This window comes from Elaeis guineensis, chromosome 1, assembly GCF_000442705.2.
Source record: "Elaeis guineensis isolate ETL-2024a chromosome 1, EG11, whole genome shotgun sequence".
Lineage (NCBI taxonomy): Eukaryota > Viridiplantae > Streptophyta > Magnoliopsida > Arecales > Arecaceae > Elaeis > Elaeis guineensis.
The window spans coordinates 104575169-104593546 of NC_025993.2; the positions used below are offsets into that span (position 1 = coordinate 104575169).

General features: G+C 38.7%; 1 protein-coding gene across 1 annotated transcript; it reads right to left on the reverse strand.

The window, feature by feature from the left end:
* Positions 1–2684: 2684 nt before the first annotated feature.
* Positions 2685–5357, reverse strand: LOC105038226 (cytochrome P450 94C1). Its single transcript, XM_010913954.3, has one exon. It carries the CDS (start codon positions 4914–4916, stop codon positions 3390–3392), a length of 1527 nt encoding a protein of 508 aa, XP_010912256.1. The 5' UTR covers positions 4917–5357; the 3' UTR covers positions 2685–3389.
* Between the last annotated feature and the right edge of the window lie 13021 nt (positions 5358–18378).

The window sequence follows — 18378 nt, forward strand, 5'->3', positions numbered from 1 at the left end:
TACCACTAATGAGAAATTAGAAATCCTCATCCCAAGATGAATTCAGACTTAATTGATACCAAACAAATGCAAGGTATCCTTGCCTTTGTGCCCTAGGTTATGCACAACCATAGATCATGTCCTCTGTAGGAAAGTCTGTTGATTCATCACAGCTGCAAAGCAAACTTCTTCAACACAAGTCTGTCTGATCAACATACACAGTAATTTGGGTACAACAGGTTCGAAACATAGAAATAATCTCTCAATATGTAAAGATAAGGCTGAGCATAGCCGATTCTTTCTAAACCCCACAATGATGAAAATCTTGTGCATTAGGTTGTCCTATAGAAAAAAGAAATCAACATCGATCCAAATGTAACATCACAAGACATTACATACAGCTTTTTTTTTTTTTTTTGGCATTGAGTTAACCAAATGTTTTTTATGGCAAAAGCTTGTTGAATCATCCTCGCAAAGCAATTCCACTGTACCTATACAAATAAATCTAATGCTTCATTTACATTGTAATCAATATCCTGGAGATAGCAATAACTGCCATACCTAACAATGCTCATGTCTTGGCTTCTCTAACAAAAAGATTCCACCAAAGTGTCTGTGATGGCCTTTTCATTGCTTTCGGCAGCTTTAATCAGCTTTTGCAAGTCCCACATGTTTGGCGAATCATTTAGAAACAGGATCAGGCTTTTCATGCCATCCCGCTCTCTCTCTCTCTCTATATATCACTCTTTTAGTGCATGGAGAACGTGCCCCTTTTAAGGCCGAAATGGGGCAGGTGGAACGCAACCACTTCTTATCCGTATATAAATGCTTTGTTGGAAAGGCTGTTTTGTTACTAATTCACGGTCCACGAGAAGTCTCTGATGCTAGCTTTATAGAGCTCTTTACTTTTGGACTTACAAACCATCTCCTCCAGCAGATTTATGATGCGGTGGTTGTATCTTTACTATAAAAAAATAATTAATTTTTTTTCATGATATCAACTATTAGATCTTATATCACATATTTTATAAAACATTATATGACCTATACTGCAGATCGGAGGAAAAAATTGAAGTACTATTTTAAAGGCTATACTACTCGATCCAAAGATCGATGTTGTGAAAGAAAATTGATCATTTTTTTCATACGAAAGATACAACATCCAGAGAGATAATGGGCCTTACCACAAGCAAGAATACACTACTAGAGAAGGTAGGAAATAACAATGCAAAAACTTTCAAACCCAATCAGAAAAAAATTGCATCAATCACCATCTCCGCTAAAACCACAAGGGCCACGCCTTCCTTCACCAAATCCACATTAAGAATGTTGCACCTAATGTTTTGCTTATTTAACGAGCAACCGTGATGTTACCTAAAGTTATTAGTCTCGAATCAAAAGCCAATCAGCACATTTCCATGCTTGATGTTAGTATATGTGCAGAATTCTGCTGCAAGAAAATAGCAAGGTATTTGTTTGTGATCTAATATCAAACTTGTAAAATCAGATGCAACCCTCCTTTCCAATTTGATTATTATTGATAGCAAGATGTATTTGTCAATGGCATCAAATCAAATTTACTTTGAAAAATTATGTTGCCAAAGTAAATGTAGTCTAACTTGCTATATGGATGCAAATGGGAGAAGATTAGCGTACATGTGAAGAGAAATGGACAAAAAACTTCATTAATTGAATTGGAGGAGATAATTGGAGAGGATTTACTTCAGCGCTAGTTCTCTGTCATGGAAATAATGAGCAGTTGGATGGATACGCCACTTCTAATTGCAACGGCAAGGATCCATTAACCTTTTCCTCACCGACAAAAGCTCTCTGACGTATCTTATCGGCCTCCTCTAGTTTATCGATTCATAAAGCCCTGGGAATTTTTTTTAAAAAAAAAAATCAAATATTACATCTCAACTTCGTTGGATACTGATGTTCTAAGTGCTTGCTTATTTCAGCATCCATCTCCATCGTCATGTCTGACATAGGGGAGGCAACAACAGTCTTCAGTGAGAATATAAGAACATCCTACCTGACCTCAATAAGAATGCTAGAAAACAAGCCAAGATGCCATTAGCATTACAGAAATAGTTTGCAGCTGGTTGGTACATTCTATTTGGGATGAACTAATTAACTCCTATAAACGTCAGAGTTAGCTGAAAAGAAGACCCATTATTAACCCTAATACTATCTGCAACTCTTAGGAAACTAATGGAAAAAACATCAGAATTCGAATATATAGTATGGCGAGTAGAGTTAGTGGTTTTTGGAAGATTTGTGCTTTGCAGATTCAGTATTATATATTCTTATGCAAGGCATGATGTTTAATTGGTTTAACCTTAATTTGATAAGAAATCATATGTTGCTTTCATCGAACCAGCAAAATATATACCTCTAATAGTTTTGAAATGAATCTTCCTGAACTCAGCGTAATATATACACCACTTTGTACTTGCGCTAGCCGTTGAAATTACTTCTCATCATTCCAAATTTCCAATATTTTGTGCACCCATGCAAGTTTGGTATAAAAGAAAGAATACCGAGGTAGCTCTCGAACACGTGATTCAATAAAGAATTCTTGAAAGTTGATGACCCGCACATGCGATTATAAAAAAAAATAAGAGGAGATTAACATTGCATTTATTTTACTGAGAAAAAAAAAACGCAGATTCACACACACATATATATATATATATACACACACACACATATTCTCTTGCTTCATTTCACTGATGTAACTTAAAAAAGGCGATGCAGAATCCTCAGATGGGGCTCTGCACAAAACCAGAGTCTGTGATCAGCCTGGCTACAATCCAGTCTCCCTCTCTCAAATCTGCTTTCTTTTAAAGAAAAGAAATGAAACTTTGTCAGATTTGATTCAAAAGAGTTGATGAAATTTAGAGAGTACGTCTAGCCGGAGGATCATGCAAAGCATCTTGATTTGAAAACAGGTATCAAGGATTAATTATTCTGGGATTTGATGTGAATAGGAATTATATAATATATATGCATGTGGCACATACATGCATGCACAAACTTTATTGATGATCGAGCATAAAACCATGGGGCGGAGAGGAAGTGGGAACCGGGAACCTTGTGCTGGCTGAGTCAAGATGTACGTCACCAATGAAGGTATCTGACGCTGAAATCACACTTCAGCCATCCCACCTGGCCTTTACTTCATCTCTGATGCCATCATCAAGGGGAACGCATCCCCATCCTTGATAGCAACAAGCCTTCAAAACTTATCCTTGCTTCCTTTAATTTTATGTTCGCAAAATTAAACAACATAACGACAGCCACTAGCAAGAAAATTAACGCTCTCCTTCCGTTCTCTGTACATGACGTAAGGTATCCCACCATGGGGGCTCATGTGGTGCACTTTAGCGCAACCCAATACAATAATGCTAACATGCACCGTGACCGGGTCTTTCCTCGCCGGAGCTCCGCCGCCGCACCCGAGCAGACAGCCCGCCGCGAATCGATGCGGTGAGCCCGGGGGCGAACTTCGGCGGTTGGTCCCCATCGAGCACTTGGACATCGAAGCTGCGAACCACCGACACGATGACGGTCTTCATTTCCATGAGAGCCATCTCCTTCCCGAGGCACACCCGGAGCCCGGCCTGGAAGACCGAGTACTTGAACGGGCTCTGCGGCACGAACTTTCGATCGTGGAGCCACCGCTCCGGCTTGAATTTCTCGCAGTCGGGTCCCCAGATGCTCTCCATCCTCCCCATGGCGTAGGGGTGGTACGTCACCCTGGTCCCCTTCCTCACAAAGGTACCGTCGGGCAACACGGCGTCCTCGATGCAGAATTTGGAGTCGAACTGGATCGGGGGGTAGAGCCGCATGCTCTCGTACATCGCCGCGTGGACGTAGTGCATCTCCTTCAGCTGATTCAAGCTCGCCACCTCGTCGTCGCCGCTGCCTCTCATGACGTTGGCTATCTCGTCTCGAATGGCGGCTGTTACTTCCGGATGCTTCGAGAGGAGGAGGAAGAAGCTGGTGAGGCCGGACGCCACCGTGTCGCGGCCGGCCAACAGGAAGCTGATGACTATGTCGCGGAGGTAGCGGTCGTCGTCGACCGAGCTCATGAATCTAGAGAGGAGGTCGAGGTTGGAGGCGAATCCCAGCTTCCTTCTCTGTCTTATCACCTCGTTGGCTAGCACGTTAACCATCCGGATGGCCCGCCTCAGCTCCCTCTCCGAGCCCACATTAAGGAGCCGCTTCAGCTTCCACACCGCCGGCGCCACCGCCGTCGCGCGGCCGGCCGACAGCCTGGACGCCGTGTCGAAGGCCGCCGCGAACTCCGACATGGGCAGCGATACCTCGAGGCAGCCCGGGTCGAGTCCGAAGGAGATCTTGCATATGTTATCGAAGGCGAAGCGCCGGAACATGTCCTGGAGATCGATGACGCGCTCGGAGACGGTGGTGAAGAGGGGGAGGAGGCGGCGGCGGACCTCGGTGGAGACGATGTCGAAGGCAAAGGAGCGGGCGTAGACGCTGCCGAGCTCGAGGCTCGCCATCTTGCGCTGGAATTGCCACGACTCGCCGTCGACGTTGAAAATGCCTCGCCCGAGGAAGTCGCCGAGGAGGGAGGAGAAAGGTTTCCCCTTGGGGAAGTTGTCGAACCGGGTCTTGAGCATGTACTCCACGTTGTCGGGGTTGGTGGTGATCGTGTTACCGAGCACGTGGATGTCGATGGTTCCAGTCGGCGATTCACGGAGGAGGTGTGTGTACCAGTCGCAGAGGTTGGCAAACTCGGCGGTCCATGACGAGCTCAGGTAGGCCTTACAGACGTGGCAGTTGCACCATGGCCGGGATCTCAGTAATAGAAGTAATAGAGAGAACAGAAAGAAGATGGTGGTGAAGGAGAAGAAGAGGAAGGAGAGGTAGTTCTGAAGACATGAGAGAAGAGACAACTCTGGTGCCATTGTTCTTAATTGCTTGGTATATGGTGGTATGAGATGAGATGAGAGAAGAAGGGAGCCAATGCTTCCTCTTTTTATACCCGTGTGATTGACAAAACATTGATGAAAAGCCGAAATTTTTGATCTTATCTGTATTCTTGAGTGACCTTCTATCTTGATATATGAATAAACAAAATTTATAATACAAACTGCATAATATATGATAGAGGGATGAATAATAAATCATATATAAATTGTGATCGATTATAAAAGCAGTGTATGAAGCAAATCAAGCTAAGAGGGATCAGCAAGGAAAGGCATCATATCAACTATCAAGCTAAACAATATGAGAGGCAAACATGGTAGACAATCATTGCGCGCAGATGGCTCTTAGGATGCTTGGTCCTCAAACATAAATGCTTGTTACGACCATGTGAGAGTAGCTGAAGTCTAATCGGGCAATTGTATTGCTTGTTTGTTGTCCAGAAATCTATACGTTGAACGGTAGGCGGAACAAAAGATAATGTGATTTTTTCTCGAGGGAATGATGTGGCACAAGATAAGTCTATTTCAATGTGCTTTGTACGCTTCTAAAAGATGACATTGTGTACAATTTGATTGGCGCTCTTATAAGAGGGTAGGTGGAGAAACTTTTCTTTTTTCCAAAAACTACCACAGCCAAATAATTTCAGAAATAATGCCAATGATTCTCTATATTCTGCTTCCCTTGAAAAATGAAGAGCAAATAATTGCATTTTACTCTTCCAAAACCCAAGGAATCATCTAGAAGGATGGAAAATCTATGAGTGGATTGGTAACATTGAACATCATTAGCCTATTTTATGTTAGCTGAGTATATATGTCCGAAGATCAAGATAAGAATTTGAAAAGTACAAAATATGATGAGAAATTTTGTTGAGGTTACGTGCCCAGCAGTACGGACCTTCCTTCCTCCATCAAACACGTGAGGTATTGTCCACTCTGAGACAGCGTGTGCCCGCAACAGGGAACCACAATCGTTGTCCCTCACGATTTTGCCCCGCAAAAGACGCCTCACGTGGACAAGGGGGAGCCTGCACTACATAAGCAGTACACTCTCTTGATTGTATCCGGTATGGGACTTTCGAGCTCGATGCTCCCGATGTCCACCCCACAACAGCCCTCCAGCAAGGGAGTATACTGCTACAGGTAGGGGACGGGTTTCCACAGACGGCGTCAATATTGGTGGTTACGTGCCCAGCAGTACGGACCTTCCCCCCTCCACCAAACACGTGAGATATTGTCTGCTCTGGGATAGCGTGTGCCCGCAACAGGAAATCACAATCGCTGCCCCTCATGGTTTTGCCCCGCAAAAGGTGCCTCACGTGGGCAAAGGGGAGCTCGCACTATATAAGCAGTAGACTCTCTTGATTGTATCCGGTATGGGACTTTCGAGCTCGATGCTCCCGATGCCCACCCCACAACAAATTTCATCCTTAATATGGTGCAAGGTGTGAAGTGCAATAGTATAATGAATAGAATAAGAATGTAGGCAGCATAACTTATACCAGGCCTTGCAATAGCGAGATAAATTAGGCTCCCTACAGGTTGATATAATGTGGGCTTTGAAAGAAGAAATCTATTGGTGGGTCAATATTTAAAATTAGACACAAGTGATATATCGGCAACTTTGTTACCGGTTAGACCGGCTCATCATATCTAAAGCATATTTCATTTGAGAGAAAAAATATTGTTGAGATGTATTTTCAACCTCAATCCCCAAAAAATGTACTTTTAAGGATCTAGGTTCTTCATTTGAAAGCATCTGTTTAGGTAGCATTGTGTGGTATGTATACATATCAAGATCACTTCTTTTAAGGATCATATTATCAACATAGTATAAAAGTAAAATCATTTCTTTGGTTGCATTGTGATGAATAAAAAGAGCAAATTAAATTATATGGGCTTCCAAGGAATGGCAACATGCAATATATAGTGTAGTATTAAAACTTTGTTGACGACCAAGAATAATGAGATGCCTGCTTCAATGTATATGGGGCACAACAAAGCTTGCAAACTTGATTAGCCTAATGAGGTAGACAAAGAGGACTAGTATGCAGGTTGATTCTCGGAGTTCGCCTTTTAAAAATGCATTTTTAAGATCCATATGATGTAAAGGCCATTTTTACATTAAAACTACTACAAGAAGAGCTTGAATAGTAGTCATACTAGCTACCAGGGTGAAGTTCTCTTCATAACCAAAGGCTCTACATCATTCAATCAATCCATCTAAAATTGTCCCGATTTTGTATATCTACCTACAACCAACAACTGATTTTCTATAAGCCAACTTAACAAGATTATAGGTTTTGGTAGTTTATAGAACATATAGCTCTTCTACCATAACCAACTTTTGATTTGGATCACAAACTACCTCATGACAAGACTATGCTCATGACATATGTGTATAGTGGAAAGGGGCCTTGATAATCCTGAAGGCGTTTGGGTGAGCATAATTCTCGTTCTGGATAACAAGGCTCGAGGTGAATGGATCATTCTCCAACACAGTGTTAGGATCAAGCACAATGGTCCAAAATTGTTCAATATAGAGACACTAGTTTCGGTGACAAGTTTTGAAGATTTACTATTATTAGATAATATGTGAGAAGTTTCTTCAACAAAAGGATCAATTTGGAGTGATGTAGGTGATAGAGCAGATGTAAAATGAGTTTGATCATGATGATGAAATCACCATTAGAATCAGAATGGAATATTTTGATGGGCTTTAAAAATTTAGTTTTGATAATGATGATGAATTCAAGATAAACCTTTAAGATTTCAGCTGAGTGAAGCCAGTAAATCCAAATATATCTTGAATAGTCATCTATAAATAATATATAATAAGAACTTCCTCATGTAGAAGAAATAGGAGCATGAACATCTATATGTAGAAACATGTTCTTTTTTATTAAGTGCAAGAGCATGATGCTTGGCTAATCGACAACTAAAATATGAGGGAACATCTGAAAATTGAATTGATCATAGCATATCATTATTATCGTATGGCACAACCTAAAGAAAGACACATGACTTAATCTATTATACCAAGAAAAGAAGTTGAATGAGTAGAACTAGCAGCATAAATAGTGATAGATTAACTTTGAATAGCGAGTTTCTCTACAAGAAATAGTCTCACCACTTGTCAGCATGTCCCCACTTGCTTCTCTATCAAATTGTCCAGTATGATGCATCCAGAAGATGGAAAAATAACATGTATCCTTTTCACATAATTTCGAACATATATTAAATTCATTGAAAGTTTTGGTACAAAATGGATATTAATTAGCGATCGATAGATGGTTTAAAGGGGCCTTAAGGGAACAAATATGACTAGCAAGTATGGTAGAACCATCAGCAATGCAAATATAAGAGGGTCGAACATTCTTCGGAGTATCGAACAAGTTAGAATGGAAAGACATGTAATTGAATACTCTAAGAATCAATGTGAAGAATTACTTGAAGCAGCTGCAAAGTAGAGGAAGCAATAGCACTGTTACCAAGATCTAAGAGTGCTTGTTGAATCATTTCCTGAACCTCAATTGTAGTCAAGTAGCCATCAATGTAGGGTGGTGTCTTGTCAAATGGTGTCACTGTAGCTGTGAGACAATAAGAGGAAATTTACTCTTCTTCTTCTTCATGACAGGACAGTCAAAGTTCATGTGTCCCTGCTTTCAATAATTGCATGGAACTTGGGATAGATCAACACGTGCTCGACAGCCAGCAAGGGGACAAGAACCATGCACCACCAAATTTAGTGACAGCGGCATGAAAAGAATCTTCTTCAAATGAAACAATAACAAGAGCACCTTTTGAGAGACGTCTTCCACCATTAGTTTGAATAGTGTTGAATCAAGTGTAGACAGTGGATGCCCATACAAAATAGAAGCTTGGACATACTTGATGAAGTCATCTTGAAATGCAGCTACAAATTGTACGAGCTGAGTCTCTTTTTGTAGCTTGTAGTGAATCTGAGCATTAACGGTCCACTTAGGCTCCATAAATCTAAATGATCCTAGACTTGTGACATCTCATGATGGAAAAATAAGAAATAAATTACCCTTTCTTTTGTTTCATGGACCTAATATCCATTTCAAGTTTATACTCACGGGCAAAATTAGTTTGAATATATCAACTAGCCAACAAATCCCAAATTTGATTAGCAGTCCCATATTTTCCAAAGTTGCATACTGATGGTGGGACATATGGTGTTAGAAATCCAGGTGATAATTTTATTATATATTATCCGTGACCCATTCATCAAGCTTAGCAATATTATTCTCACGAAGATGCTTCTTCTCACCAGTACTATATTTCCATTAATTTCTACCTTTCATAAATATGTGCATAAGATATGACCAATAGTATAGCTGAAGTCATCCCCATCAAACTTGATTGAGTTTGGCTGAAGAGCCTCAAAAGCAATCTAGAGTTCAGTAGAGAGTAGAGACAGAAGAAAAACTTGACCAGATTTGGCAGTCTGCAAGTTTTCGTAGTATCAAAGTAACTTCTGCTATCAAATCTGAGACCCAAACAAAAAGCTCGGGAAGGCGCCCAACTGATATTTCTTGTCTATCCACAAAACAGCAATTAGGATCAATCAGTTGATGATATCGCCGAGCATGGAGCTGATCTTGCACTATAGCAAGAAGAGGTTATTTGATCTACTCTTCTAGTAGAATAGAAAGCCTTCTAGTGGAATCAAAGTGGGTCTTGGAAGAGGCATACACAGCTGATCAAAATAAAGCTGCAATCTTCACAGATTGATGTGCAAATTGGCTCTGACTCTAGTCAGGTTAAAGTAGAGAGCTTGCAGTTGAAGGAAAAGCACGGAAAACATTATAAGAACAAAGCATAACCTAACTCAAAATCTTAGTGGCTCCGGTGCCATGATAAAAAAAAAAAAAGAAGAAGCAAAAAACTAAAAAATTATGTTTTTTTGTATTCCAGAGCAACCCTCTACTTATAGACATACAAATATAAAATAGGTACCATACAAGCTGTACAACATATATATGATACAAAGATAAATAAGGAATGATATAAAAATTATTAGCAGCTATAAAAGGCTGCATATCAAGCTAATCAAATAAGAGGGATCAGCTAGAAAAGGCAGCTGCTTCTGGAGCTAAATAAGATAATTAAGAGGGCAAACATAGAATATAATCATGTAGGTTATTCTGTGATTCTTATCCTTAACAAAATCTTAAGTTGCTTAACCTTGATGATCTTTTGATTATTACTCAGATAAGCGGGATACAGATAATAATATGGCCTGGTTTAGTTGATGATGACGTGGTTTGTTTCATTTTTGGACATGCTGTTGCCATCCAAGGGAGGGTAGCTGGGGCCACACATGGGGGAATATGGGCACGGGGAACTCGTGGGCTAGAAAGACTTTGGGCGGCGTCTCCTCACGGACTTGTAAGGGTCGACGTCATGGACTACGTGTCTAGGTCTAAGAAACCACTCACGTGGCACATTACTTTGTCAATTGTCGTGAGCCTTTGTTTTCTAGAATTTCTGGTAGGGGTGAGCAAAAAAATTCAAAAAATCCATTAATCAGTCTGAAACCAAAAATCAGCCTAAAAAATATGATTAATCGAACCACCGGCTTCGATTTTGGCTTGGATTGTTTAAAAAATTTTTGATTTCAGTTCCAATTCGATTTTTTTTAAAAATAATGATTAATCGAATCGATCATTATATATATATAATATATAAAAAATATGATTTATATATATCATGTAGTTGAATTGATTTTTTTTTGTCAATGATAACTTATGGATCCAGAGTTCGAATTATAGCTTCACATCTTTATTTATTTATTTAAAAATTTAAAAAATTCTTAGCTTCATTTTTTATTAACTCTTCAATACCCACCAATTATAGTCTTTTATTTTATCATAGATATATTTTATCATGAAAATTATAATATTATTATGATGGATATTATTATGAAGATTTTATTATGTTGTAAAATTATTTAATATTTTTATATATAGATAAAAAAACTGATTAACCTATTAATCGATCTATTTAATATAGTTAACCGATGATCGGTTAATCATATCAAACGGATTAGTTACGGTTTATGATTTAAAAAAATCGATGAGTTCGGTCCGAATTGAAAATTTGAGCAATAATTTAGTTAATCAAATCATTCTCATCCTTAATTTTTAGTACCATAGGTATCTTTTTGAATATTTTTTTTATTTTTTTATTTTTAAAAACATAAACATGTAATATTGTTGATTGAAAACCCTGCTTTCACTTAAAATGGATAAAGAGGAGGTGGGACTAGCAATGGAAGACCTGAGGAAGCATAATATTTGCAAAAAAAATATAATTAATTGAGTTAATGTCAGGGGAAATTGAAATTTATGGTTAATCTAATAAATAATCCTCTCATGTTTAGATGGTATAATATGAATAAAAATTAAATTAATAAAATTATATTTTTATTGAAGTGGAGGGAAATGCATATCGTTCGGTAGATGGACACATGGTGGCATTTATAATAATATGAAATCCGAAGGCTTCTTATGTTAGCCCTCAAATAAATTATATTATATAATAATAAACATAGGCACATAGTTCATGTGCATGTATAATCAAAATTAAATATTTTCTATTTTTATTGATGGTTATCCTATTTGAATGGAAGATTTATGCCGTCATGCATGCATGTTCCATGATTTGAGCAATGATTTGGTTAATGGAACCATGCTCACCCCTAATTTTTGGTACCATAGGTGTTTTTTCTGAATATTTTTATTATTTTTTTATTTTTAAAAATATAAATGTATAATATTGTTGATTGAAACTCCTGCTTTCACTTAAAATGGATAAAGAGGAGGTGGGACGAGCAGATGGAAGCCCGAAGAAAGGACAATGTTTGTGCAAAAAATATAATTAATTGAGTTAATGTCAAGAAAAATTGAAATCTATGATTAATCTAATAAATAACCCTCTCATACTTAGATGGTATAATATAAATAAAAATTAAATTAATAAAATTATATTTTTATTGAAGTAGAGAGAAATGCAGATCGTTCGATAGATGGACACATGGTGGCACCTATAATAATATGAAACCGAAGGCTTCTCATGTTAGCCCTCAAATAAATTATAATATATAATAATAAATATAGATACATAGTTCATATGCATGTATAATCAAAATTAAATATTTTTTATTTTTTCTGATGGTTATCCTATTTGAATGGAAGATTTATGCCGTCATGCATGCACGTTCCATGAGTAGGATATATATAAGGCTAGCAATTTCCAAGAAATGCCATTGGATGATTGGAGATAAGACCAATTTAGAGTCACCTTTTTATGATTGATTGACATGTGATGAGCTTCTTACTTTTAATAGTTATGCATGTTGTGTACCTAATTTTGGCGTGTGCTCCCACCCCTCGTTAGCTTTTTGGCACAATCACCAACTTTTTCTTCTTCAAGATAAAAACGGAAGAAGAAGAAAAGTTTGCGGCTTTTCGATCGATCAGCAAGTATAAGCATAATTCTGCATAAATAACCCATAAAGTTAATTATTTTTTAGGTTTCCTTATATTCTCCATGTACTTATTTCTTGTTATATAGAAAAATAGGGTATTTCCAGTTTTGAATTAGGCCAATCTCATTATGTCTTAATCAAAAGATATACCATTATTGTCCTAATGGATTGATTATTTTACTCATTAGTTTTGTTTCCATTATTTTTTGGAATAACTTTCTCTTATTTGAGTAGGCAATCAAACCTGATTGATTAATTTTTATGATTGGTGGTTGCTATTCCTAAAAAAAATGGTTTCTATGATTATTTCCACAGACGATCATTGGTGATAAAGGTAATCCCACTTAACAATTTTGTACTTGTACCAAGCCATTTTTGACTGGATGTAGAATTTGACTACATGCTTTCATTGCATTATTTTTCTATGTTTTATCTATATGAGGGCAATAAACATGCCAATTGGATATGCCAATTATATTATATAGCACCTTCCGATTACAAGTGCCCAAGCCATCCATCCAAGATGCATGCCCCTCCCAACGCATCAAACTTTATCAATTTTGTTGGTTCTCAAGGGAAAGGTTACTGGAAAGCGTTCCAGTTTGACTTCGGAGACCAATCTAATTGGATAAGAAGCATCTCTACATCCCCATGTACATACAAAATTGGTGTCTTATTCTTCATTGCAGAGGGAGATGATTCTTTTGGGTTGCATTCGGTGCATCACCAGATAATTTTGGAAGATAACATGGATTATCTTCAGGATAGATTGTCATCATTAAATTATCAGTAATATTGATTATTATATTTGATGCACAAGTAATGTTGTAGTAAAATTACTGAAAATTTTACTTGATATATTTGATATGATAATCAAATTATCGATAACGTGAAATTAAATTTTCAAAACACCTCCAATAATTTTATTCTGGTGCTCTTCTTTTTCCCCAATGAAAAATAATGGGAGTAATGTGGATGTCGTGGTGGCGCAGAGAAATAGCGGACTGAGAGATATGGATAGGATTGGAGCTGGACTGGACCAGACCCCTATCCGAGCCTGGTCCAAAATAATTTTTCAGGCTTTGAGCTGGGCTTAGGCCTGATTTTTTTGAAAAAACATCGGCCTAAGCTCAGATTTGAGCCCGACCTGAGCCCAATTGGACTAACCCAACGCCCTCATTTTTGCTTCACCAACCTCCACTTGCCGCCCGCATCGAACCAACTCCGTCTGCAATCGTGGTGCCTTCCACCTCCTCAAGTTGCCGTGCCGACCCCCTCCTTCATGCCTGAACCCGGCCCAAGGCCATGCCCCCACCTGCCATTGCCAGTGAGGCAGTGGCAATGATGGCCGTGCCTCCTCTCCCCGTGAAGCCCATGCGCAGGGGGACTCAATGGCACCACCCTCTCCACATCCTCTGATCGCACTGCCCCAAATGCTACCCCCCCTTCAAACCTGAACCCCAACCCTACTACAGCTGCAGATCCGGGCTCTGCCTCATAGAATGATGCCATCCCTATTCTTCCCCTCTCTGTCGCCGCACCCTCAACTCCTGCTGCGACGGTGACTGGCAGCCTCTTCACGCCATCCTCCTCCGATCTCATCACCCCACCGTCCGAAGATAGAAAATTGTTTCCTATCATGATTGCCACTGTTGGCAACGGATACAATGACTCCCGACGGCTCTTCCAATGGCTGTGGACGAATGAGGAGGAGATCACTATCTTGTAAGGGTTTCTCAAGTTCATGTCCTAGCGTGGCACCACCTTTGCTTCGCACCAATACAACATCGGCCCATTCTACGATGACGATCTCAACATCCCAAACAAAGCCTATACCATTGAAGCCGTCTTCGCTCCCGATGGAACAGCAAGGTAGGGATTAAACTTGATATTCGGGCTCGGGCCTAGGTTAGGCCTGGACTGGGTCAAATATACATCTGAGTCTAGCTCGAAAGAAAAATGGACCTTTTATTTAGGCTCAAATTCCGATGAGCCTCAAGCTGGCTCGAACCTACTTCCAGCCCTAGATATGGAGAACTGTGGGCATTGGAGGGGTGGGGAGGGGGTGGGCGCATGCAAAGCCGTGGGGGTGGTGGGGACAGACGTGGAGGAGCCATAGAGAGCGGAGGACAAAGATGGAAGAGTTACGAGCAAGCAAAGAGAGATGAAAGAGCCATAGGCGGGAGGCGCACATGGAAGGGGATGAGGAAGAGGGAGAAGATTGGACAATGGATTTTATATAATTTTTTTGAGAAATAATTTATTTAAAATTTTTATTATAATATTATTAAAAAAATAATAATCTAGATAGCCATCTTTTTATAAAATAATTTAAATTATTATTTAAAAAATATATTAAATATAATAATATAAATTATTTTATTAAATTATCAATAATCTGAATAATGCATCCTTGGGGTTATTTCTTGAAGAGCTGAAGCTGAATGAATTGGTCCCACTGAATCTTTCTTTTCAGAAGGGCTGTTGATTTCAGCCGTAGGTGCGGACTGAGGTGGGATGCGCCTTCCAAAGAGCAGGGAAAGGCTTGGTGAGCAACACTATAGCAGGAAGAAATCTGCTGTCCATGGTGGACTCGTGGCGGTTGTACCTTCGTAGTCTTTTCAGAAAGTTAAAAAGAAAATGTTAAATAAAAAAATTGTTAAATAGAGGAAAACTTAAATGGCAGGTGGCTGCACCAAAGATGCAAGGGGACATGTACAGGTGTCACATATCTTACTTTGTTTGTCGTGCTATCATTTTGTCATGCCATCTTAATCACACCAACCTCATTTTTGTACGTAGAAATATCTCATGTGGAATTAGAGAAGCTAGTTCTCCTCCGGTGGTCGGAGGGGAAACGGTTTAATGTTTATCCACAGTTCTGGTGGAACCAGTCCACTGGTTTTGCTGGCAAATTTCCTTCTCACAACCAAGTTATCCGACAGATTAACAAGTTCTATAGCTATTAAACAATCTTTTAAACATGGATACAAATATGAAATAATTCTGTCCACCAAATTTATTTTTGCTAAACATAACTCCGAGGGAGGGAAAAAAAAAGGGTATTGTGAGTTATTCTTGACATCACGTTATCATTCATTCCTTTTTTTTTAAACCTATTTTGACAACAGAATTCTCATCCAAAATTATTTTGCACGTATACCAAAAAAAAAAGAAATAATTTGTTGCATTACTGTTCTCAGCACAAGTACAAATTTTGCTACAACCTTTTTTTTTTTAATTATTCTTGAACCAATTATGTAGTCCGAAAAAAGAAGATATGTCAATGCATATACTAGATTTGTCGATTTCTAAATGCATTAGGATACGTTCAGCACTGCAAAGGAAGGCTAGAAATGTAGAATAGGTGCTAAATTTTTTTCATCATCAATTTTTTTTTGAACATAATATAGTCATTCAAAGAAGAGAGCCGACCTGCCATGCAGCCCCAATAGAATAAGTGTCATATTTCCATCATGAACAGTTGTACATTTTTTCATATTAGAATGCCATCATACCAAACCTCCTTCAAATAGTGTAACAGTGGGAAAATGCCAAATAATCTAACAAAAGTTAAGTTGAAAACCTACCACATGAAGACCATACAAAAGCTTTTAGAGCTATTTTGTTTGACTACCCATAATAAAATAGTCATCATCCCATTACAGAGATAAATTATTTTTTGCAAAATTTGCATAATATGACCGTATATGACACCAATCATAATCTTTTTTTTCTATAATTATGTATTGAGATGAACACTTGATAAATAAAATTTATAAAAATAAATGATGATAATTGATGTTATGCCACTATATGATGCACGTGTTGTAGAATATAATGATGAAAAACAAAAAAAATAGAAGAGAATATGAAGATGAGGATTTCAGAGGAAGAAAAAATTATACAAATATATTTTTCTCTAATTAGAAGATTGCATTCCTAATCAGAGGGATCTACAACTCATTTCAACACTCCCCCTCAAGATGAGTTATAGATATCATAAAGATCCATCTTGTCACGAATAAATAAAAAAGAATGCACACTAAGACCTTTGATCAAAATATCTACTAGTTGACTAGCAGATCGCACATAAGGCATACAAATGATTCTGGCATCAAGCTTTTCCTTGATAAAATATCGATCGATCTCGATGTGCTTCGTCCAATCATGTACTGAATTATTAGCAATATTGATTGCTGTCTTGTTGTCACAATATAGCATAAGAGGCGATGACTGATAAAGACCTAGATCCAATAACAAGATCCGTAATCATAAAATTTTACACACGCCATGTGCCATAGCTCGATACTCTGCTTCAGCAGTAGATCGAGCAACTACGTTCTATTTCTTGCTTCGCCAAGTGACTAGATTACCTCTAACAAAAGTACAGTAACCTGAGGTAGAGTGACGGTCATCAAATGATCCAGCTCAATCAGCATCTGTATAACACTCCATCCATAGGTTGCCATGACAAGAATAAAGCAAACCACGATCAGGACAGCTTTTGAGGTAACGAAGTATCCGTGTCACAGCATCCATATGAACTGAACGTGAATCATGCATAAACTGACTTACCGCACTAACGGCGAATGCAATATCAGGCCGTATATGAGATAGATAAATCAAACATCCTACCAATCGTTGATAACGTTCTCGATCAACAGAGACACCGGTATTGGCTACTAGTCGATGATTTTGTTCAATAGGAGTGGCAATAGGTCCATCCCAACATACCAATTTCTGTAAGAAGATCTAGAATATATTTTTTTTGGGAGAGAAAAATCTCTTTTGAAGAATGAGCAACTTCAATCCCAAGAAAATATTGAAGATGTCCAAGATCCTTCACCTCAAATGCCTGTGCCAGCTGAGCCTTCAAATGAGCTATCTCCTCAGAATCATCTCCTGTGACCACAATATCATCAACATAGACAATCAAAATAGCAATCTTATCCTTGTTGTACTGAAAGAAGAGTGTGTGATCTGCATTGCTCTGTTTATACCCCATCTGAATGATTGCTCGTCGGAAGTGATCGAACCAAGCACGAGGTGACTGCTTCAGACCATAAAGAGAGCGTCGTAACTGGCATACTTTGCCCACTGTCTGAGCGGTAGCAAATTCTGGAGGAATGTCTATATATACCTCCTCCTGAAGTTCTCCATAAAGAAAAGCATTCTTTACATCGAGCTAAAACAGATCCCATCCGAAGTTAGCAGCACATGATATAAGGGTTCTAACAGAGTTCATTTTTGCAACAGGTGCAAAAGTTTCATCATAGTCGATGCCATAACTCTGTGTATATCCTTTTGCTACCAAACGAGCTTTGTACCGTTCAACGGTACCCTTAGGTGTCTGCTTAACTGTAAAAATCCATTTGCATCCAACAGTTTGTTTACCAGCTGGCAAAGATACAAGTTTCCATGTATTATTTTTTTTTTTAGTGCTCGCATTTCCTCAAGCATGGCGGCTTTCCACTTGGGGTCTTTCTTAGCAACCTTTCAGTTCTTGGGTTTGGAGACAGAGGATAAAGAAGCTATAAAACTCTGATAAGATGGAGAGAGAGACTCATAGGATACAAAGTTAGTGATATCATGTTTGTACCCCACTCCATCCTTAAGTCGAGCAGGAATACCAACATGACGAGAAGGCTTACGTTAAGTAATAGAAATATTTAGATCATCATTATCTAATGTAAAATGAATGAAAAGTACAGGAGAATTACCATTCATCGTAGAAGATGAAACCGTCGGGATAAGAGAGGAAGACTTGGAGACTGGAGAATGCATAATAGGCTCTGAGAGAGGAGATGAATCAGATGAAACTGAAGTAACAAACTGTGAGAGAGTCTCAGATACAGTTTTAGATGCTTCTCCTTGAGTGTCAGAACTAGTATTAATAGAAATAAACTCTTCCTGAGTATCAGA